The sequence below is a fragment of the Engystomops pustulosus genome, chromosome 8 (genome assembly GCF_040894005.1).
Source record: "Engystomops pustulosus chromosome 8, aEngPut4.maternal, whole genome shotgun sequence".
In the NCBI taxonomy this organism is placed as follows: Eukaryota; Metazoa; Chordata; class Amphibia; order Anura; family Leptodactylidae; genus Engystomops; species Engystomops pustulosus.
In genome coordinates, this window is record NC_092418.1 from 41578468 (window position 1) to 41601388 (window position 22921).

Sequence of the window (22921 nt, forward strand, 5' to 3'; positions counted from 1 at the left end):
GCGGCCGCCCCTCGGTATTCGGTCCCCAGCCGCCACTACTTTTCCCGATGTGCCGTCCCAGCCCTGCACCAGCACGTGTCAGACAACATAATCCGTGCCCTGACCAACGCCGTTTCTGACAAGGTCCACCTGACCACGGACACGTGGACGAGTGCTGCCGGGCAGGGCCACTATATATCTCTGACTGCACATTGGGTTAACTTGGTGGAGGCTGGGACCGAGTGTGACCCTGCGGCTGGTCATATACTGCCGACGCCGAGGATTGCCTACCTCGGTCCAGGTGTTTGAGGCCTACTATGCCTCCTCCTCCTCCCACCCCTCCTCCACCTCCTCCTCCGAACGACCATCCGTGGGCATGGCGCCATCAGTCGGTAGCTCTAGGCACAGCAGCAGTGCCGTCGCTAAGCGACAGCAGGCGGTGCTCAAACTGCTGAGCCTAGGCGATAAAAGGCACACCGCCCAAGAACTATTACAGGGCATCACGGCGCAGACTGATCTGTGGCTGGCACCGCTGAACCTGAAGCCAGGCATGGTTGTGTGTGACAACGGCCGTAACCTGGTGGCGGCTCTGCAACTCGGCAGACTGACACATGTGCCATGCCTGGCCCATGTGTTAAATCTGATAGTTCAGCGTTTCCTCAAGACATACCCCAATCTGTCTGATTTGCTCACGAAGGTGCGCCGCATCTGTGCGCATTTCAGGAAGTCCAGCACAGATGCTGCCACTCTCAGGGCAGCGCAGCGCCGCCTCCAACTGCCCGCTCACCGACTGTTGTGCGACGTGCCCACGAGGTGGAATTCAACACTGACCATGTTATCCAGAGTTTACCAGCAGCGCCGAGCGATTGTAGACTGCCAGATGTCAACTTCCACCAGAACTGGTAGTCAGGTCAGTCAGCTTCCTCAAGTCTACAATGAGGAGTGGACGTGGATGTCTGATATCTGTCAGGTGCTGAGAAACTTTGAGGAGTCAACACAGATGGTAAGTGGCGATGCCGCCATCATCAGCCTCACCATCCCGCTGCTTGGCCTGTTGAAAAACTCTCTGGTCAGCATGAAGTCGGAAGCTTTGCGCTCCTCACAAGAGACAGGGGAAGAAGATTCCCTTGTTGATAGCCAAAGCACCCTTAGGTCTGTTTCTCAGCGCATATCGGAGGAGGTGGAGGTGGAGGAGGATGAGGAGGAAGAGGAGGAGAATGTTGGCGAGACACAAGAGGGGACCATTGTTGAGTCCTACACTGTTGAGCGTGTATGGGCAGAAGAAGAGGAGTTGGAGGAGTTGGAGGAGGAGGAAATGGACAGTCAGGCCAGTGAGGGGAGTGAATTCTTACGCGTTGGTACTCTGGCGCATATTGCAGATTTCATGCTAGGCTGCCTATCCCGTGACCCTCGCGTTCAAAGAATTTATTCCAGCACCGATTACTGGGTGTTCACTCTCCTGGACCCACGGTACAAGCAAAATCTTTCCACTCTCATCCCTGGAGAGGAAAGGAGTGTGAGAATGCATGAATACCAGCAGGCCCTGGTGCACAAGCTGAAACAGTATTTCCCTTCTGACAGCGCTAGCGGCAGAGTGCGTAGTTCTGCGGGACAAGTAGCGAGGGAGAGTAGGCGAGCAGGCAGCTTGTCCAGCACTGGCAAGGGTACGCTTTACAAGGCTTTTGCCAGCTTTATGTCACCCCAGCAAGACACTGTCACCTGTCCCCAGTCTCGGCAGAGTAGGGCTGATCTTTACAGAAAGATGGTGAGGGAGTACGTAGCTGACCATACCATCGTCCTAAATGATCACACAGCTCCCTACAACTACTGGGTTTCAAAGCTGGACATGTGGCACGAACTGGCGCTCTACGCCTTGGAGGTTCTTGCCTGCCCTGCCGCTAGCGTCTTGTCAGAGCGGGTTTTCAGTGCAGCTGGTGGCATCATCACCGATAAGCGTACACGCCTGTCGACTGACAGCGCTGACAGGCTGACGCTTATCAAGATGAATAAAGCATGGATTTCTCCTAATTTCAAATCTCCAGCAGGTGAAGGAAGCTCAACCTGAATAATTTATCCACTCCTCCTCCTCCTCATTTTCCTCCTTCTCCTCCTCTTTCTACAGTAAAGCAGAGGAAACTGGCTGTTTTTTGACAGGGCCCACTGGCTCTAGGTATAGTACTTTATGCATTTAATTTTTCTGGAGGGCCACCGACACGGTCCTCTGTTTTAAACAATTTTTTGGGACTGCCACATACAGGCACTCAATCTATTCCATTTTTCTGGAGGGCCACCTACCTGCTCCTCTGGTTTAAAAAATTTTTTGGACTGCCACATACAGGCACTCAATCTATTCCATTTTTCTGGAGGGCCACCTACCTGCTCCTCTGGTTTGAAACATTTTTTGGACTGCCACATACAGGCACTATCCAAATTGAATTGTCTCCATAGCAGCCTCCACACGTTGTCTCCATTGCTACCTCCAAAAGTCGTCCATATAGCTGCCTCCATACATCGTCCCTTTATCAAACGAGGTTTGTCAGGCCGAAATTTGGGTTGTTTTCATGGATTCCACATCAAAGTTGTTAACTTTGTCGCCACCCTGCTGTGTTATCCACAAAATACACTGGCAAACTTTTACCATTTACGGATATTATTTCAGCGCTTCTTGCGCATCTGTTTACATTCCCCTCACCCGCCATATCCTAAACTTATAAGAACGCTACTACACTTGATCTTATACAAAAGGTTCTTAGAAGTGCTGTTTGGGGAGTAGCCTAGAGACAGGGGCTTGGATTGGCGAAAGCTCGCCTAGCAGCGGAGCGCCAGCTCCATGCGCATCATGCGCTTCTTGCGCATCTGTTTACATTCCCCTCACCCGCCATATCCCAAACTTATAAGAACGCTACTACACTTAACTTGGTGCAGGCTGGGACCGAGTCTGACCCTGGGGCTGGTCATATACTGCCGACGCAGAGGATTGCGGGGCCTACCTCGGTCCAGGTCTCAAAGGCCTACTATACCTCCAAATCCTCCCACCCCTCCTCCACCTCCTCCTCCTCCGAATTACCATCCGTGGGCATGGCGCCATCAGTCGGTAGCTCTAGGCACAGCAGCAGTGCCGTGGCTTAGCGACAGCAGGCGGTGCTCAAACTGCTGAGCCTAGGTGATAAAAGGCACACCGCCCAAGAGCTATTGCAGGGCATTCCACATCAAACTTGTTAACTTTGTCGCCACCCTGCTGTGTAAGCCACAAAATATACTGGAAAACTTTTTTCATTTACGGATATTATTTCAGCGCTTCTTGCGCAGATGTTTACATTCCCCTCACCCGCCATATCCCAAACTTATAAGAACGCTACTACACTTGATCTTATCCGAAAGGTTCTTAGAAGTGCTGTTTGGGGAGTAGCCTAGAGACAGGGGCTTGGATTGGCGAAAGCTTGCCTGGCAGCGGAGCGCCAGCTCCATGCCAAGAACCAACTAACATAGTTTTAACTGCAGCACCTTTAATCTACTACTAGTTCACTGCCTCCATACATCGTCCCCTTATCAAACGAGCTGTGTCAGGCAGAATTTTGGATTGTTTTCATGGCTTCCATGTTAACTTTGTCGCCACCCTGCTGTGTAATCCACAAAATATACTGGCAAACTTTTATCATGTACCAATATTATTTGAGCGCTTCTTGCTCACCTCCTTTGGTTCCTCTCTGCTACCCATTGGTTTGAAGCCTGAGTCCATTTAGGGTATGTCGCCATGCCACTCTCTAGCCTTCCGCTGCTGCCGCTGCCTCTGCATGCCGTCCCCTATAGTGTCAGGGTCAATTATTGGATGTTTTAGATGCTATCTAGCTTCATTCGGTCACTCTGTCATGGCCATGCTGTTGGCCATAATTTTGGCATAATGGTGCATTTAAGCAGCCTCAGAGGCATCCATGCATGCTGCCCCTGCTGTTTCCTGTCCATTTCCGTGGTGTTTCCATCCTTTTCTGAGGTTCCCAGGTGTTTGGCCAAGCTTCCCTGTGCAGAGCCTTGGTCCCCTTGAAAAATGCTCGAGTCTCCCATTGACTTCAATGGGGCTCGTTACTCGAAACGAGCACTCGAGCATCGGGAAAAGTTCGTCTCGAATAACGAGTACCCGAGCATTTTAGTGCTCGCTCATCTCTAATTAACACCCTTCTTTTAGCCAAAATTGTTTCCCTTACATCCCCATAAATCAACTTTATATTATATTCCCTGGCATCAGAGAAGGCGTGCTCAGCTGGCCCCTCCCAGCTTTTCCTTCCCATGTTCTATGCCTCTTTTCGGCATGTCATGTGACCAGAGTGATATCAATGCCCAATGATGTAACAGAGCTCTTCATACAGCAAAATATATAATAGCCTGTCAATGAGGAACAAGGAGACGGGGCATTGCAAGTAAATTATTAATATAATGGGCTTGCATCAGGTGAGTTGCATTTAGGGATAAAAGCAATGCTTTTTAATCATAGTTTTAAATGAAGCCTTTATTTTGGGTGGGTTTATGTTCATGACAGGTTCTCTTTAACCCCTTAATGATCAGGCCCTTTTTGATTATGCGTTTCCATTTTTCACTCCTCACTTTCAAAAATCTATAACCTTTTAATTTTTCCATGTAAATAGCTGTATGAGGGCTTGTTTTCTGTATAACAAATTACACTTTATAGTGACGATACTTAATTTTCGCCATTTTCTTGTGGGCTTGGATTTCGCGGCTTTCAGTGTGTACCCCAAAAGACATGTATACTTCATTCTTTGGGTCGGTGCAATCACGGGGATACCAAATTTATATAGGTTTTATAATATTTTCACACATTTACAAAAATTAAAACCTCCTGTACAAAAAAAAAATTCTTCATTTTGTCATCTCTGGCACTAATAACTCCTTAATATTTCAGTGTATGGAGCTGTGTGTGGTATAGTTTTTTTGCAACTTGTTTATTATGTTTTTAATGTAACCATTCTAAGGACTGTATGGCTAGATGATAGATGGATAGATCAGAAATTTTTGGACAGGGTTACACCTAACATGTTTATTTATATCAGTTTTAGGGAAAGGTAGGGTGATATGAATGTCTAGGTTTTTTAAATTTAATTTTAAGTATTTTTTATTATTTTTTCTACTATTTTTATTATTTCTACTTTAACCCTAGGTTGTCTGATTGATCTTACCATATCATCATCCGGTCCCCTCCATGTAAAAACCCATCTAGTTACACCCCTGAGCACACTCAGCAGACAGCTCCTTTCAATGTAATAGTCAGGCCTGGTACAGATACAGACTTGGCTCAGACACTTTACAGATAGTGGAGCAGTCTGCTTCCTGTCCCATTTATCTGTTCAGCAGCAGCTGATCTGTAGGGTTCTGAGCATTGGACCCTGATTAAAAGGTATAAGTTACTTATCCATAGGATAGGTCACCAATATTTGTAGCCTATTCAATGTTGGCCGTACAGGCAGGCCCCGGGTTACGTACAAGATAGGGTCTGGAGGTTTGTTCTTAAGTTGAATTTGTATGTAAGTCGAAACTGTAAATTTTATAATTGTAGATCCAGACAAAAAAAAATTGGCCCCAGTGACAATTGGAGTTTAAACATTTTTGCTGTATTGGGACCAAGGATTATCAATAAAGCTTCATTACAGACACCTCACAGCTGATTATTGCAGTCTGAGACTATAGTAAAGCATTCAGAGAGCTTCACCAGAGGTCAGAGGGGTCTGTCTGTAACTATGGGTTGTCTGTAAGTCGGGTGTCCTTAAGTAGGGGACCGCCTGTACTTGTTCATAGGGGCCAAACTCTACTCTTCTTCCCCCTCTGCATTCAGAACACATGCATATTAGGTTGCCCATATACAGTTCATAGATGTTGCCTAAAATCCTCATGCATATTCCCATTTTACAAATTTATGCTGAATGAATACTCAATAGCTGGTTAAAGGCTCATGTTAAACCTTTGTAGGTCTGTTTTATTCAGAATCAGAAAAAAGTCTTTATACTATTGTGATAAATGTGGCCAAGGAGAGGGGGGGCCTTAAACTATTAAATCCCCCACCTCCCTCTGGCCTCATCCCAATTAGATAACACTATAGCTAGCTAAAGTGAAATCTAACACTTCAGAGGCTGTAGAGGAACTCTGGCTCGGTAGGGGGCCGGACTTCAAAGTTGCGGTGACTCTGAGGCTTCCCTCCAATTTTCAAACAGGAGACAAAGAGTCATAAAAACTCTTAAACCAATATGTTAATTAGGGATAGTTATGGAGTTATGGTCCATCTCAGCCCAAGGGCTGAGTTATCATGTTATCTTCGAGGGATCATAGTGGTCCAATTACCAAGGATCTAGCACCCTTTGGTCCAGAGATCTAAATATCACTAGATAGGACCACAACAAATTGGTTTAGGTTTGGTATAAATGCGATCTAAGGCTTCACCCGGATCCACTGGTACCAGAACCCAGACCCTACCACTTCCCCTTGAGAAGCTATGGCTTCTCCAAGGTTCGGGATGTAATACCAAATAGGAGGGACCCATAACCACTCCTGGGGGTGGGCAGAGGTGTGTCTGCACCTGATATAGTCAGACACCTCTGACACCACATCGTCTTTGTCTGGGAACCCATTATACCATCCAGTCCAGAGGAAGATCTTAAGGTTCCATTAGTACGACACACAAGGTAACTAACTTACTAAACTGCTGATAGTGCTACCTTTGTATTTTGTACTCTGCTTAACTGTGTATATCTCTATTGTATGCATTGTTCTGTCTAGTGTGCCCTTAAGATAAAAGAGCAACACAGGCTAAATTTTATCTCGATCCACGAACCCAATTGTCCGCGTTTCTCGGTCATGTACATGCTACCAGGTTAGTTCCTCACCCTATATAATCCTGTTACGGACCGGGCTAATATTAAAGGAGAACCGGTGGCAACTTCATTGGGTTGATAAGATTCTGTTTCACTGAGGCTAGTGAGAGGGGTCTTATAGCCATTCAGGGTTGTGATTTATTGTTGTGCCATATCCAGAAGTTGTGTGGACCACTTTAAATCACTTCACCGTGATCGTACCGACCCAAAGAATAAAGTAGACATGTCATTTGGGGTGCACAGTGAAAGACGTAAAATCCAAGCCCACAAGAATACGGCACACATGCGTTTTTTCACCATTTTCACTGCATTTGGATTTTTTTTCCGCTTCCCAGTACTTTGCATGGAATGTTCACTATGAAGTGCAATTTGTTACACAGAAAACAAGCCATTACAGAGCTCTTTACGTGTAAAAATAAAAAAAAGTTAGATTTTTGTAGGTGAGGAGTGAAATGGAAATGAAAAAACAAAAAAGGGCCAGGTAGTTAAGGGGTTAAAATATTCATGAGCACTGGTAAAATGAAAGCTGAGCTGTAATTGGTTGCCATGGCCAACTAAGAATATTCTTACTTTTAGACAGCTTGATAAATCTGCCCCATAGGGTAAGTGAGAAAAGGAGGTAAGACAGGGCTCGGGTATACAAACACGTAACTCCAGGGTCACCGTGGGATTGTGGGGTCTTTCTCTGATGCAACCCTAGGTTAAGTGTATCCCTAGTGTTACCCTAAAGCCTCAATTCAGAGCCAAAAATGGAACCTGACCCTGGGACACAACCGTACCTATTGGTTTATGCGGGATCCCAGTTAGGTCTTTAAAATGTCATTACAAGTCCACTGCTTTCATTTATTTGCTTGGTCTCATTTATGCCCCTGATAAGCCTATGATCAGGTGAAACATGTCTTGTTGGAAAGTTTTTTTTTGACCAAAAGACCAATACTCTTCCTGTGACATTTTTGATATCCTAACTGGGATTCTGCATACACCTTTTGCATTTAAGGTTGTGGCTCCTAGTTCAGGTTTTAAGGTAACACTGGGGATACACAACCTAGGGTCGCATCAGAGAGAGGCACTGCAATCCTGCGGTGACCCTAGATCTACATGTTTGTATCCCCAAGTCCTGTCTTACCTCCTTTTCTCTTATACACTTTATGTTTTCACATATCTCACTTATACTTATTTACACATTCATTTAAACTATTTTGCTGATGGTCCTTTTACGTGGGAACATCAAGGCCCTCTGACGCTTTAAGGTATGAAATGAGTGTAGGTGTTGTTTTTTGTGTATGGTGATTCATGTAAGGGCCAATGATTGGTTTTTATTCATGATATTTCTCTAAACTGCATTATGAAAAGGAAGAATCTATGAGAGAATATGATTACACTTACAATGTAAGTGTACAGAAATGTACAGACTTCTATATAGGTTGATTGCCACATACATACATTAAAAGTGATACACACCCCCTGGATGACTTTGTACAGAATTTTACTTTCCCAGAAAATGCAGCTAAAGGATAGAAAACGGTAAACTACAAAACTTGCAGACTATTCTCAAGAGAATTTTCTCTAAACTGACAATGACTCTTATTTCTAAAAGACCCAAATGTCTCATTATTTTTGAATTGTCTATGTACAGAGTTACTTAGATAAAGATAAAATCAGTCACTGTATGCAATTAATGGAAATCTGATTTCTAATTAAAAGAGGATTACCGGAACTGTTGTTCCGAAATCTTATGATGTGCAACGTTTCACAGCTTTTTCATACCCAGTCATTAATATTCCTATGAAAAGCTAATTCATTTTATCTGATAATACTAAGGGCATGTTTTAGACATTTAAGCAGTTAAAAGAAAAAATGTTGTGGCAGGAGCAGCGACTGGAGCAAAAGATCACCAGGCAATGGCAGCAGTCTGTTGATGTCTGTTTCGAGGCCGGTGGAAAAAGGGTCACCAGTTCGGAAGCAGCATGAGAAGTAGAAGAGCGTTGTTCTCCTTCTATACAGTAACCGGATGTGGAACTATATGTAATGAACTGATAATGGTAACACGCTGTATCCAATCAATTATGCTTTTATAGAGAATATTCTAAGTGGATAAACTTAATGAAATAATCGATGAATAGACAGTATACCATGTGTTAGACCAAATATAAGATGATGGTTACACAACTATTTTGTTGCACATGGCTTCATTTTGAATATTATTTAAAGGCTGTTTGAGATGCTTACTCTCTCTATAGGGGTAAATTATCATTAGGCAGGCTCAGATTTATTATCTGCCCTACAGATTTATTAAAGTGGCATTGGCTCTACCTTCCAGGACCTTATAACAGTATTCAGTCTGGACTCTATGTGCAAGACTGGATGTGGCCAGCTTCTGTTTTATTAAGACCTTATGTTGAAACCAACCCTTTTAATAGAGTCTTACAAGATTGTGAAGGGAGAAGTGAATTGATAAATGAAGTCACTGGAAATCCCTTGTCTCCAGTGCAGGGGACATTAATGAGACTGAATACTATCATAAGGTCTTGGAAAGTAGATTTGTTATGGAAACTTAGGAGCACATGACCCTTCATCTGCAGCCATTGTATGGACCGGAATGGCAGCTGTAAAACCAGGAGGCTTTACTTTACATATCAAGAACAATTAATAGATGTACACTCACCGGCCACTTTGTTAGGTACACCTGTCCAACTGCTCGTTAACCCCTAATTTCTAATCAGCCAATCACATGGCGGCAACTCAGTGCATTTAGGCATGTAGACATGGTCAAGACAATCTCCTGCAGTTCAAACCGAGCATCAGTATGGGGAAGAAAGGTGATTTGAGTGCCTTTGAACGTGGCACGGTTGTTGGTGCCAGAAGGGCTGGTCTGAGTATTTCAGAAACTGCTGATCTACTGGAATTTTCACGCACAACCATCTCTAGGGTTTAGAGAGAATGATCCGAAAAAGAAAAAACATCCAATGAGCGGCAGTTCTGTGGGCGGAAATGCCTTGTTGATGCCAGAGGTCAGAGGAGAATGGGCAGACTGGTTCGAGCTGATAGAAAGGCAACAGTGACTCAAATTGCCACCCGTTACAACCAAGGTAGGCAGAAGAGCATCTCTGAACGCACAGTACGTCGAACTTTGAGGCAGATGGGCTACAGCAGCAGAAGACCACACCGGGTGCCACTCCTTTCAGCTAAAAACAGGAAACTGAGGCTACAATTTGGACAAGCTCATCGAAATTGGACAGTAGAAGATTGGAAAAACGTTGCCTGGTCTGATGAGTCTCGATTTCAGCATGAAAGCATGGATCCATCCTGCCTTGTATCAACCATTTCAGGCTGGTGGTGGTGGTGTCATGGTGTGGGGAATATTTTCTTGACACTCTTTGGGCCCCTTGGTACCAATTGAGAATCGTTGCAACGCCACAGCCTACCTGAGTATTGTTGCTGACCATGTCCATCCCTTTATGACCACAATGTACCCAACATCTGATGGCTACTTTCAGCAGGATAATGCGCCATGTCATAAAGCTGGAATCATCTCAGACTGGTTTCTTGAACATGACAATGAGTTCACTGTACTCACTGTACTCAATGGCCTCCACAGTCACCAGATCTCAATCCAATAGAGCATCTTTGGGATGTGGTGGAACGGGAGATTCGCATCATGGATGTGCAGCCGACAAATCTGCGGCAACTGTGTGATGCCATCATGTCAATATGGACCAAAATCTCTGAAGAATGCTTCCAGCACCTTGGTGAATCTATGCCACGAAGAATTGAGGCACTTCTGAAGGCAAAAGGGGGTCCACAGACCCCCCCCACCAGTATATAGCCAGCAAGCCCCCAGTAGTATACAGTCAGCCAGATCCAAGTAGTATACAGCCTGCCAGCCCCCAGTAGTATACAGCCTGCCTGCCCCCAGTAGTATACAGCCAGCCAGCCCCCATGTAGTATACAGCCTGCCAGCCCCCAGTAGTATACAGCCTGCCAGCTCCCAGTAGAATACAGCCTGCCAGCCCCCATGTTGTATACAGCCTGCCAGCCCCCATGTTGTATACAGCCTGCCAGCCCCCATGTTGTATACAGCCTGCCCCTAGTAGTATACAGCCTGCCCCTAGTAGTATACAGCCTGTCCCTAGTAGTATACAGCCTGTCCCTAGTAGTATACAGCCTGTCCCTAGTAGTATACAGCCTGTCCCTAGTAGTATACAGCCTGTCCCTAGTAGTATACAGCCTCTCCCTAGTAGTATACAGCCTCTCCCTAGTAGTATACAGCCTCTCCCTAGTAGTATACAGCCTCTCCCTAGTAGTATACAGCCTCTCCCTAGTAGTATACAGCCTCTCCCTAGTAGTATACAGCCTTTCCCTAGTAGTATACAGCCTGTCCCTAGTAGTATACAGCCAGCGCCCATAGCACTAAAAAAAAAAAAAAACTTGTATACTCACCCTCCGATGTCAGCGCTGCTCAGCAATGTCCCCGATGTCAGCGCGTCCTGTCTTCTTTCTTCTCCACGGCTCCTCTTCTTTCTTCTTGCTTCTCTCATGGACACGGCCATGTTTTCTTCAACAGGCTCATCTATGACGCGGCCGCTGCTGACGTCATAGCATGGCCGCGTCCATGAGAGAAGCAAGAAAGAAAGAAGAGGAGCCGCGGAGAAGAAAGAAGACGGGACGCGCTGATATGGGGGACATCGGTGAGCCGCGCTGACATCGGGGAGCCGCGCTGACATCGGAGGGTGAGTATATAAGTTTATTTTTTTTAAGGGGACGTTTTTCAGCACATTTTTTGTGCTGAAAAACTCGGCTTATACACGAGTATATACGGTACTTATGCCCTGTTTTTGCCCACAAAATTGTGTTTTAAAGTAATGTAAATGTGCCTAAGGGGCCACAGGTTCCATAGGTGTTAATGGAGCGTTTAGCCCCTCGGGCTCATTTGCATAATTTTCAAAGCTTTTTTTTCTGAAAAACAAGGGAATAAGAAGCTTTAAGAAAAGAAAATCCTGCCAGAGGGGGCACACATCAGAATGTCAGTGTTCTTGGTTTACAACCCTTCATCCTGGTAGTAGATGTCCTTTAATATTTATGCAAACAAGCTTTTCGGTTGCACCAATGTCCAGAGCAACACCACCTTGACACCCTTTGCAGGAAGACGGTGAAGAAAGAAGCAGACCCAGGCATAAACTGGTGTACCGAGGTGGTACAAATCACTGGGTAAAAAAGGGAGGTTCATCTCTTAAACTTTGGAAGTTCCCTACAAAATATTGCTTTTACTTCAGGGTGAATTACGATTTGATAGTCTCCCTTAGGACTTAGACTTAGAAAATCTTTTTTTTTTTTTTGAAGGTAGTTAAAGAAAATCAGTTCCTGAAAGTAAATAATCAAATTTGACATCACTAACATGTCAAAGGAATGATTGAGGTCTGGGCAGAGGTGGTAAATGTACAAAACAGGCATTGACGGCTTTCTCTTTTTATACTGAATCCATTGGGAGTCATCAGATTAGGATCTCTCTCTTTGCTGTCATGTCATATTTTGTATAGAAATTTTAAACCTTCCTGTGTTTTCCTGTTGCACATGGATAGAATTATTGTTATGTCAGTCATTTTTAAATTAAAAGTTTACCATTAGGCTGACATTGTTTTTAGACAGAGGATCTGGATCACTATCCCGCCAATTAGCTGATTGACAGCCTTCAATGTTTATAAAGAATGGCTCACGGTATATCGTATTGGATGATATAAAAGCCCTTGGCTAAACGGCACTACAAGACACGGCCACTAGCGAATGTAAAAAATTGTGCCGGACTAACAATGGAAAATGCCCCTTCATTGAATTGAATACCAATATACCAATAACCTGGATGGTCCATAAATTCTATAAATTTAGGGGTGATGGTTACTGGTGAAGCTTATAAAGTTGAGCAGTGTAACAATGCAGCTCTTGAACCCCTGGCCTAAATTCTTAGATCAAGAATAAAACAGACATTGAAAGGAAATTTAATAATTTTTTAAAATTTATTGTATATTCGTGGAATAAGAGTCAGTCCATTTTATCAGGACTCTGACTCGACCAAACCGGTCAACTCCACAGCCCTGCACAGTGGTATACCTTTAGGTAGAATACTCTTGCTTCTTGACTACTGAATTGGGAAGGCTAGTAACATTTCATGTGCAATGTCGGTCTACAAACATTAGACCCATGGTCGTTTGATTAGGGTCTGGGTGTCATTGACATGTGTGTTCCGCTGACCTGCAAATGACAGTAGGAAAGTAATGCCTCAACTGCAAACGGGGACAGAAATAGGACCTGCTCCAAAATATTTGTGGTCATATGCTTGCTGTTAAAACAACGGCAAGAACACAGCCATAAAATATGTTCATGTACATGCAGCCTAACAGATTTGTCCATCTGTGGCCAAAACTGAGCAGGAATTCATAATCACCATTATGTTCAGACTATAAAACGCTGTTAGTACACTGATTATCTGATAAAAAAGTGTGCCTAACAGTCTAGAAAGTGAAAATGTTATACAATAAATATCATGCCGTGCGAGTACATTTTATGAACTTTTGCAAACTTTAAAATTTTCTCAATTTAGCCTATGTAGTTGTTTTTCCTGTTGATTTTGTTCATTGCTTTCCAAAGACACCTGCGATCAAAGCAAATGGTGCCAGCAGAAAAGCTGAAAACAGGCCAAGATATCAGCAAGAGGCTTCTTCTGGCCCACAGCTTAATAATTATTTGTTGTAAAAATTGTGTTATAGAAGTGTTATGGTAACATTTCACTCCATTTTCTTGAAGCGAAATCTCCAAATCAATCATTTGAAGTAAAATATAAAGTTGTTGATTTGGATGTTAATCCTTCGGATTCCTGTTTGTGCACATTTTCTGGCTGGCCAGTCTCTACTTTCCATGCCGAAATGCCTCGAATGGACATTTATCCAGCTATCAGGACAGGAAAACATCAAGAGATTTTTTTTTTCTGATCCCAGTGGAGTATTCATGTCACGTAAGAACAGAGAAATACATAACACCATTATGCTGTGACACCATTTTCACCCTCGACACAGGATCGGGTTGCTAAGCAGATGCTTTAGGGTCCTGTTATATCATTTATAGTCTACAAATGGCAAAGTTATAGGTGGCCTGCTACTAAACCAAACCCCCATCATTTGTATTGCAGCCGTACACTAGTATTAAGAATAGAAAGGCTGATTCTAAATAGAATTTAATCTTCATACTGGTAAGTATGATTCTGGTAATTTCATTTTACTTTGCCTCCTGGAATCAATGAAGAATAATTCAGGGTTTCCATGGAATTGTGTAAATAGTTTGTTAAAATGAATCATGGTTCTAGAAGACTTTACATGTATATAGTAGTATATATGTATATAGTTATTGTTCCCCTGAAGAAGCATTGTGCGAAACGCACATTGCGGTGTCCATTTGCCGCGCCGTCTATAGACCATGGGTAAGACACTTGTCTAATTATACATGTCTAGAGTATCTTATGATTTGGATATTGTTAGTTACATGAAACATTGGTATTGGTCCTGTGGATATTTCAATCCCTAGGACTCGGACAGTACTTGGCTGGTGTTTTATAAGGTTTGAGCAGCGGCACTGGTCCACAATGACTGTCATCTCTGATATTATACCTGCTGTGATAACTTAGACGTGTTTTCATTTATTAAGGAAATGAAATAAAAATACATGAATTTCCTGTTGCTCCTGTTACTCCTTTGGTATTTATAGCTGTATATAGTTCCTGAAAGATTATTACCTTCTCTCCATAGATAAATAAATAGTGCAGAGTCTTGTTAAAGCCTGGGTGATCCGGTAAAGAGTTTTGAACAGGGCATCTGTGAGGTCATCATCATAAAATACTGAAAAATAAAAATATAAAACAGTTTATATGTATATATCCTGCTGTTTGTTCTGGTATACAAAAGCTCAAAATACAAGACTTCAAATGTTCTATTCACCATTAGAAACCATCCTCCAATCGCCCTATCCCGTGTCTCCACTCCTGTCCATGTCATTTCCGGTCTCTGCTGGATGGGAAGTGGAGTTGTTTATCCCCGTATTCTCGTAATAGAAAATCACTGGCTGCAGTGGGCATGTGCCATTCACACAAACATGACCACTCTGGTCACTGATGACCACCATTGTGATCATAGAGTGCTACTTTAGTGATATAAAATGTGAAGCACCATCCTAATTTCTTTGGCACACAGATTTTTTTTTTGCCACGCCCCCCTTTTCCAGAGGCTATGTTCCCTTTCTGGAAGCCATATCTTCTTAGTTGGAAAAGTGCTAAAAATGTCTAAAAGCCTAGATAAATAAAGTTTTTTTTTGGCGCAAATGACAACAGAAGCCTTACATGACCCTCTATGCTACTGATGAGCTAAAATCCCCCTGCAATACATTTTATATTTATGTTTACTTGTAGCCATCTTCATATTTATAATCTTTTGTTTACTTGGATCATGATTTTATTTCTATCCATTTGTTTTATGGCCAATAAAGAAAATGCAGTTTTGGACCCTATACATTCACCCTTCTGTTTTATTTTATACAGATTTTATTTATTTTATCTGTTTTATTTATGGATGTTAAATTTTGCTTTGTTAGCCTCCCACATTTACTCTAACCTGTGTCTCAATGTAAAATAATTGACCTCCTACAAGATATAATTTACTAATTTATGTCATATACCCACCACAATATATGTATTATGCATCGAACCCTCAGCACTTATTAACTTAAACGGGCAGATTTATCAAAAGTGAATAAAAGTAAGAAAGCCAGTCTATCTGTGAAAAATAGATTTCTTTTCCAGAATTGTAGCAGGAATTGATGCATTGGAGGGAGTCTCCTTATTCTGCTTTGATCTGTGCCTTCAATCTGCTCTGTAGCATCTCTCTCTTCTGTAATATCGAAACAGTATTTTTACTGTATTTTTACTGCAATTTTTACTGTCAAGCTGCTACTAACACCACAAACAAAAGGTATGATTACATTGTAATCTATGTCAGTCTTTAAGGGATCTTTAAGGGATCTTCAGCTAGGCCCACGTTTTTTTCAGTCTGCCTAGCCTTAGTGCTGCAGGGGGGGGGGGGTAGTTGCTCGGCTTTCATATGAAAAACGGACACTTGTTCTAAAATTGCGGATTTCGATCTAGGCTGTTAACCCATTAGATCAGTGGTTCTCAACCTGTGGGTCGGGACCCCAGCGGGGGTCGAACGACCAAAACCGGGGGTCGCCTAAAGCCATCGGAGCCGCAATTTTACAGTGTTTTTACTGCAAGTTGCATGGTTTGGGGTCACCACAGCATGAGGAACTGTATTGCGGGGTCACAGCATTAGAAAGGTTGAGAACCACTGCATTAGATCCATGTGGCCATGTTCTCTACATACCTTGCAATACAGGTCTGTCCTGTTCACTTGACTGCTCGATCCCGTTTCTGACAGGAGCAAACAGTCTGATGGCTAGTCTATGCAAGAGCATATACTGACAACTCTAATGCAATGCAATATATGTTTATGGCAGTGCATAAAATTTATAAAAATGTCCCCAAAGCCCCCAACACATATAAAACCATATATAATAGAAAAAAGTGAAAAGCAGTAAAAAGAAATCACAATATGTTAGGTACGTCCCAAAAGTCCCGATCTATAACATATAAAAATGGATATTCCCAATAGAGAACCCCATAACGGAAATAACTACTTATGTCCAAATCTACACATTTTGCGACACATTAAAAACTTAATAAAATGTGATTGAAAGGTCACACCACACAATACCAAAGCTCATCCTGCAAAACACTTTATACACATTTCGTACAATGAAGTATGGAAAAGTTTTATATGGTGAAATGGTGAAAGAATATGGTGAAATTAAGACTTTTTTTGCAAAAGGTTTTATTTTTTATTAACACGTAATAAGACCTATATAACATTAAAGTAGAGGCGTCATTTGGAGCACAGTATGAAAGCCATAAAAACAAAGCCCACAAAGCATGGCAGATATGCATTTTCTTGTCAATTTTACTGCATTTCGATTGTTTTTCCCACTTCCCAGTACTGAGCCAGGTGGAATATTAAGTTAAACAGAAAACAAGCCCTAATACTGCTCTGCACATGGAAAAATAAAAAGTTATGGCATTTTGGAAGTGGGGAGTGAAAAAAAGAAACGTAAAATTGGAAAAGTAAAAAAAAAAATACAGTTCGATTTGTAATCTTTCTCGCATTGTGATAAAACAAAAGGACCCTTCTAAAATGATGACAACACAAAGCATGTCCTGAATGTTAGTTAGAAACTAATTTGGCTAGTAAGAATATTGGTTTGAAAAAAAATCTGAAATTTGAAAACGGCAAATTTTTCCAAAGCATACTAGCCAAAATTTGTCACCAACTTGAAGTAAAACATGTCACTAGAAAACAATCTTAGAAACAACCGGGTAAGTTATAGGTCACATAGCATTTTTGAAAAAATGGGGGCTGAAGGCGAAACTGAGCTTGGTCACTAAAGGGTTAAGACTGTCTAGTCTTAGTTTACACTTCCCATTTGTTGGTTTTAGTTAATAAATTAACCTAACACCAGAATGCTGAATCGGTCAACGTCAGATTTTTAGGCTTGGAAGGGGGGGTCAAACTTACCTGAAAGTCTTGAAGAACGGTTGTGTGAAACGACTGTCACAAATGACAGTGGGCAATCAAGATTTTATTTTTATTGTATACGTGAAAATGTTTATTTTTTACACATTTTTAAAAATTCATTTAATGAAAAAGGAGTTACTTTACCATCAGCAGCAAGGATAACAGTTGTTTCATCATGAAGGTCTGCTATGTCATCTTCTGTCCAGCTGTATGGAGCTTCTGGATCTAAATACAAAATGTATAATTAAAGCATTATTGGAAGAACAACTGACAAATAATAAATTGGCTTATTAAAGTGAACCGGTTACTAGACATTTAATTTTTAGCTGGTGGACAGATAAAACAGATAAAAATGACTTTCCTGGTGACAGGTTCCCTTTAAATGTATAAAAACAAAAGCAAATATAAAAAAAATATTCATTCTTAAACATCACTTTAAACATGTAATGCACTGGAAAAAGTCCAAAACATAGAATGGTAATCAAGCCTAAAATGCTTTAAAATGCGGTTAAAATAAGAATTCTGCAATGGAATGTGCAAGCAGAAAATTACCCATGTTTCATCCTACCTTTCATGTTTTAATGTTGATAAAATTTAATAAAAATGACTAAAAGTAAAAGGAGAAAATATAAGCTGGAAACAGATATGGTTATGCTTTAATATATGACCAAAAAGACAAATGGTGAAACGTTACCTTCCATGTTCAAAAAGTGTTCACTTTATAGAAAAACTAACTCCCAATAACATCCTAGGGAATGTTAATTCCCTTATATAAATCACTGCTGCAGTCATACTGTGCATTTTCAGTGAAGTATTAAAATTCCCTTTTTGGAAGCCTGCTTATTTTTAGTAAAATAAGACATTATATACAGACAATATTAATATGATTGTAAACCTTAATATGAGATTATTCAGGAGAACTCTGCATGTAGTAAAACGTAGAAGCATAAACATAAAAAATATTAGCAATATAAATCCAATAATGCAAAAATCTATACAAAAACACCTAATATTTCTCTTTCACAAACCAAAGTCAAAATCTGCATTGCAAAATAATACTATGCCAACCCTATATGACCGGTCTCCCTCTGGAATCAGGAAATTTTAATAAAAATATTCAAATTGGTATCACAGTATTAGAAGTATCTAGAGATGAGCGAACACTAAAATGCTCGGGTACTCGTTATTCGAGACGAACTTTTCCCGATGCTCGAGTGCTCGTCTCGAATAACGAACCCCATTGAAGTCAATGGGAGACTCGAGCATTTTTCAAGGGGACCAAGGCTCTGCACAGGGAAGCTTGGCCAAACACCTGGGAACCTCAGAAAAGGATGGAAACACCACGGAAATGGACAGGAAACAGCAGGGGCAGCATGCATGGATGCCTCCGAGGCTGCTTAATCGCACCATTATGCCGAAATTATGGGCAACAGCATGGCCATGACAGAGTGACAGAATGAAGCTAGATAGCATGTAAAACATCCAATAATTGACCCTGACACTATAGGGGACGGCATGCAGAGGCAGAGGCAGCGGCAGCAGGCTAGAGAGTGGCATGGCGACATACCCTAATTGGACTCAGGCTTCAAACCAATGGGTGTCAGAGAGGAACCAAAGGAGGTGAGCAAGAAGCGCTCAAATAATATCGGTACATGATAAAAGTTTGCCAGTATATTTTGTGGATTACACAGCAGGGTGGCGACAAAGTTAACATGGAAGCCATGAAAACAACCCAAAATTCTGCCTGACACAGCTCGTTTGATAAGGGGACCATGTATGCTTACAGTTCATGCCAGTCGCTGCACTGGCTGCCAGTCTCCTTTCGAATACAGTTTAAAATAATAATAACCCTCATCCATAAAGCTCTGTATAATGCTGCACCCCCCTAACTCTCCTCTCTTATCTCAGTCTATCGCCCAACCCGTGCTCTTAGATCCGCCAGTGATCTTAGATTAACCTCTACCCTAGTGCGGACCTCCCACTCGCGTCTCCAAGACTTCTCTAGAGCTGCACCAATTCTATGGAATGCTCTGCCCTGGACTATCAGACTAATACCTAACCTCCAAAGTTTCAAACGTGCTCTTAAAACCCATTTCTTTAGGCAAGCCTATAACACTCATTAACTGCATGAAGTTTTAACTCTTCTACTAACCCGTCCTGTGTCGTCCTCCCATCTGTTATCCAGCAACCAACAGGCACCAGACTTCTCTGCAGTCCCATTCACCCTGGACCTGGTATATAAGATGACGGCTGAGTGGTTCAAGCGACAGCAATTCCATTTATTATATTTTTTTCTATTCCCTAAGAAGAATGGCTTGACCATTAAATATTCTTTTACCTCGTGTTACCCCATCATCTTCATAAACCGTAAGCTCTGGCGAGCAGGGACCTCACTCCTGTTGTTCCATACAAATGTTGTGCTCTGTTACATTACATTTGTATTTGTTTCCTATGATTTGTAAAGCGCTACAGAATATGATGACGCTATATAAATAAAGATTATTATTATTATTATTATGGAGGCAGTGAACTAGTAGTAGATTAAAGGTGCTGCAACTATGTTAGTTGGATCTTGGGATGGAGCTGGCGCTCTGCAGCCAGGCGAGCTTTTGCCAATCCAAGCCCCTGTCTCTAGGCTACTCCCCAAACAGCACTTCTAAGAACCTTTTGTATAAGATCAAGTGTAGTAGCGTTCTTATAAGTTTAGGATATGGCGGGTGAGGGGAATGTAAACAGATGCGCAAGAAGCGCTGAAATAATATCCCTAAATGGTAAAAGTTTGCAAGTATATTTTGTGGATTACACAGCAGAGTGGCGACAAAGTTAACAACTTTGATGTGGAATGCCCTGTAATAGCTCTTGGGCGGTGTGCCTTTTATCGCCTAGGCTCAGCAGTTTCAGCACCGCCTGCTGTCGCTTAGCGACGGCACTGCTGCTGTGCCTAGAGCTACCGACTGATGGCGCCATGCCCACGGATGGTAATTCGGAGGAGGAGGAGGTGGAGGAGGGGTGGGAGGAGGTATAGTAGGCCTTTGAGACCTGGACCGAGGTAGGCCCCGCAATTCTCTGCGTCGGCAGTATATGACCAGCCCCAGGGTCAGACTCGGTCCCAGCCTGCACCAAGTTAAGTGTAGTAGCGTTCTTATAAGTTTGGGATATGGCGGGTGAGGGGAATGTAAACAGATGCGCAAGAAGCGCATGATGCGCATGGAGCTGGCGCTCCGCTGCCAGGCGAGCTTTCGCCAATTCAAGCCCCTGTCTCTAGGCTACTCCCCAAACAGCACTTCTAAGAACCTTTTGTATAAGATCAAGTGTAGTAGCGTTCTTATAAGTTTAGGATATGCCGGGTGAGGGGAATGTAAACAGATGCGCAAGAAGCGCTGAAATAATATCCCTAAATGGTAAAAGTTTGCCAGTATATTTTGTGGATAACACAGCAGGGTGGCGACAAAGTTAACAACTTTGATGTGGAATCCATGAAAACAACCCAAATTTCTGCCTGACACACCTCGTTTGATAAAGGGACGATGTATGGAGGCAGCTATATGGACGACTTTTGGAGGTAGCAATGGAGACAACGTGTGGAGGCTGCTATGGAGACAATTTAATTTGGATAGTGCCTGTATGTGGCAGTCCCAAACATTTTTCAAACCAGAGGAGCAGGTAGGTGGCCCTCCAGTAAAATGGAATAGATTGAGTGCCTGTATGTGGCAGTCCCAAAAATGTTTCAAACCAGAGGAGCAGGTAGGTGGCCCTGCAGTAAAATGGAATAGATTGAGTGCCTGTATGTGGCAGTCCCAAAAATTTTTCAAACCAGAGGAGCAGGTAGGTGGCCCTCCAGTAAAATGGAATAGATTGAGTGCCTGTATGTGGCAGTCCCAAAAATGTTTCAAACCAGAGGAGCAGGTAGGTGGCCCTGCAGTAAAATGGAATAGATTGAGTGCCTGTATGTGGCACTCACAAAAATTGTTTCAAACAGAGGACCGGGTAGGTGGCCCTCCAGAAAAATTAAATGCATGAAGTACTATAGCAAGAGCCAGTGGGCCCTGTCAAAAAATAGCCATTTTCCTCTGCTTTACTGTACAAAGAGGAGGAGAAGGAGGAAAATGAGGAGGAGGAGGAGTGGATCAATTATTCAGGTTGAGCTTCCTTCACCTGGTGGAGATTGGAAATTCTGAGAAATCCAGCCTTTATTCATTTTAATAAGCGTCAGCCTGTCAGCGCTGTCAGTCGACAGGCGTGTACGCTTATCGGTGATGATGCCACCAGCTGCACTGAAAACCCGCTCGGACAAGACGCTAGCGGCAGGGCAGGCAAGAACCTCCAAGGCGTACAGCGCCAGTTCGTGCCACATATCCAGCTTTGAAACCCAGTAGTTGTAGGGAGCTGTGTGATCATTTAGGACGATGGTATGGTCAGCTACGTACTCCCTCACCATCTTTCTGTAAAGATCAGCCCTACTCTGCCGAGACTGGGGACAGGTGACAGTGTCTTGCTGGGGTGACATAAAGCTGGCAAAAGCCTTGTAAAGCGTACCCTTGCCAGTGCTGGACAAGCTGCCTGCTCGCCTACTCTCCCTCGCTACTTGTCCCGCAGAACTACGCACTCTGCCGCTAGCGCTGTCAGAAGGGAAATACTGTTTCAGCTTGTGCACCAGGGCCTGCTGGTATTCATGCATTCTCACACTCCTTTCCTCTGCAGGGATGAGAGTGGAAAGATTTTGCTTGTACCGTGGGTCCAGGAGAGTGAACACCCAGTAATCGGTGCTGGAATAAATTCTTTGAACGCGAGGGTCACGGGATAGGCAGCCTAGCATGAAATCTGCCATATGCGCCAGAGTACCAACGCGTAAGAATTCACTCCCCTCACTGGCCTGACTGTCCATTTCCTCCTCCTCCAACTCCTCCAACTCCTCTTCTTCTGCCCATACACGCTGAACAGTAAAGGACTCAACAATGGTCCCCTCTTGTGTCTCACCAACATTCTCCTCCTCTTCCTCCTCATCCTCCTCCACCTCCTCCGATATGCGCTGAGAAACAGACCTGAGGGTGCTTTGGCTATCAACAAGGGAATATTCTTCCCCTGTCTCTTGTGACGAGCGCAAAGCTTCCGACTTCATGCTGACCAGAGAGTTTTTCAACAGGCCAAGCAGCGGGATGGTGAGGCTGATGATGGCGGCATCGCCACTGACCATCTGTGTTGACTCCTCAAAGTTACTCAGCACCTGACAGATATCAGACATCCACGTCCACTCCTCATTGTAGACTTGAGGAAGCTGACTGACCTGACTACCAGTTCTGGTGGAAGTTGACATCTGGCAGTCTACAATCGCTCTGCGCTGCTGGTAAACTCTGGATAACATGGTCAGTGTTGAATTCCACCTCGTGGGCACGTCGCACAACAGTC

At 43.1% G+C, this 22921-nt stretch overlaps 1 protein-coding gene across 1 annotated transcript in view; it reads right to left on the reverse strand.

The window, feature by feature from the left end:
* The window catches only part of METTL22 (methyltransferase 22, Kin17 lysine), a 151698-nt gene that overhangs the window by 11938 nt on the left and 116839 nt on the right, over positions 1-22921 (reverse strand). Inside the window, exons 8-9 of the mRNA XM_072120770.1 lie at positions 17660-17740; positions 14635-14737 (exon numbers count right to left, since the gene is read on the reverse strand). Coding sequence (XP_071976871.1) covers positions 14635-14737; positions 17660-17740 — 184 coding nt within the window. The remainder of the gene's footprint in view (positions 1-14634; positions 14738-17659; positions 17741-22921) is intronic.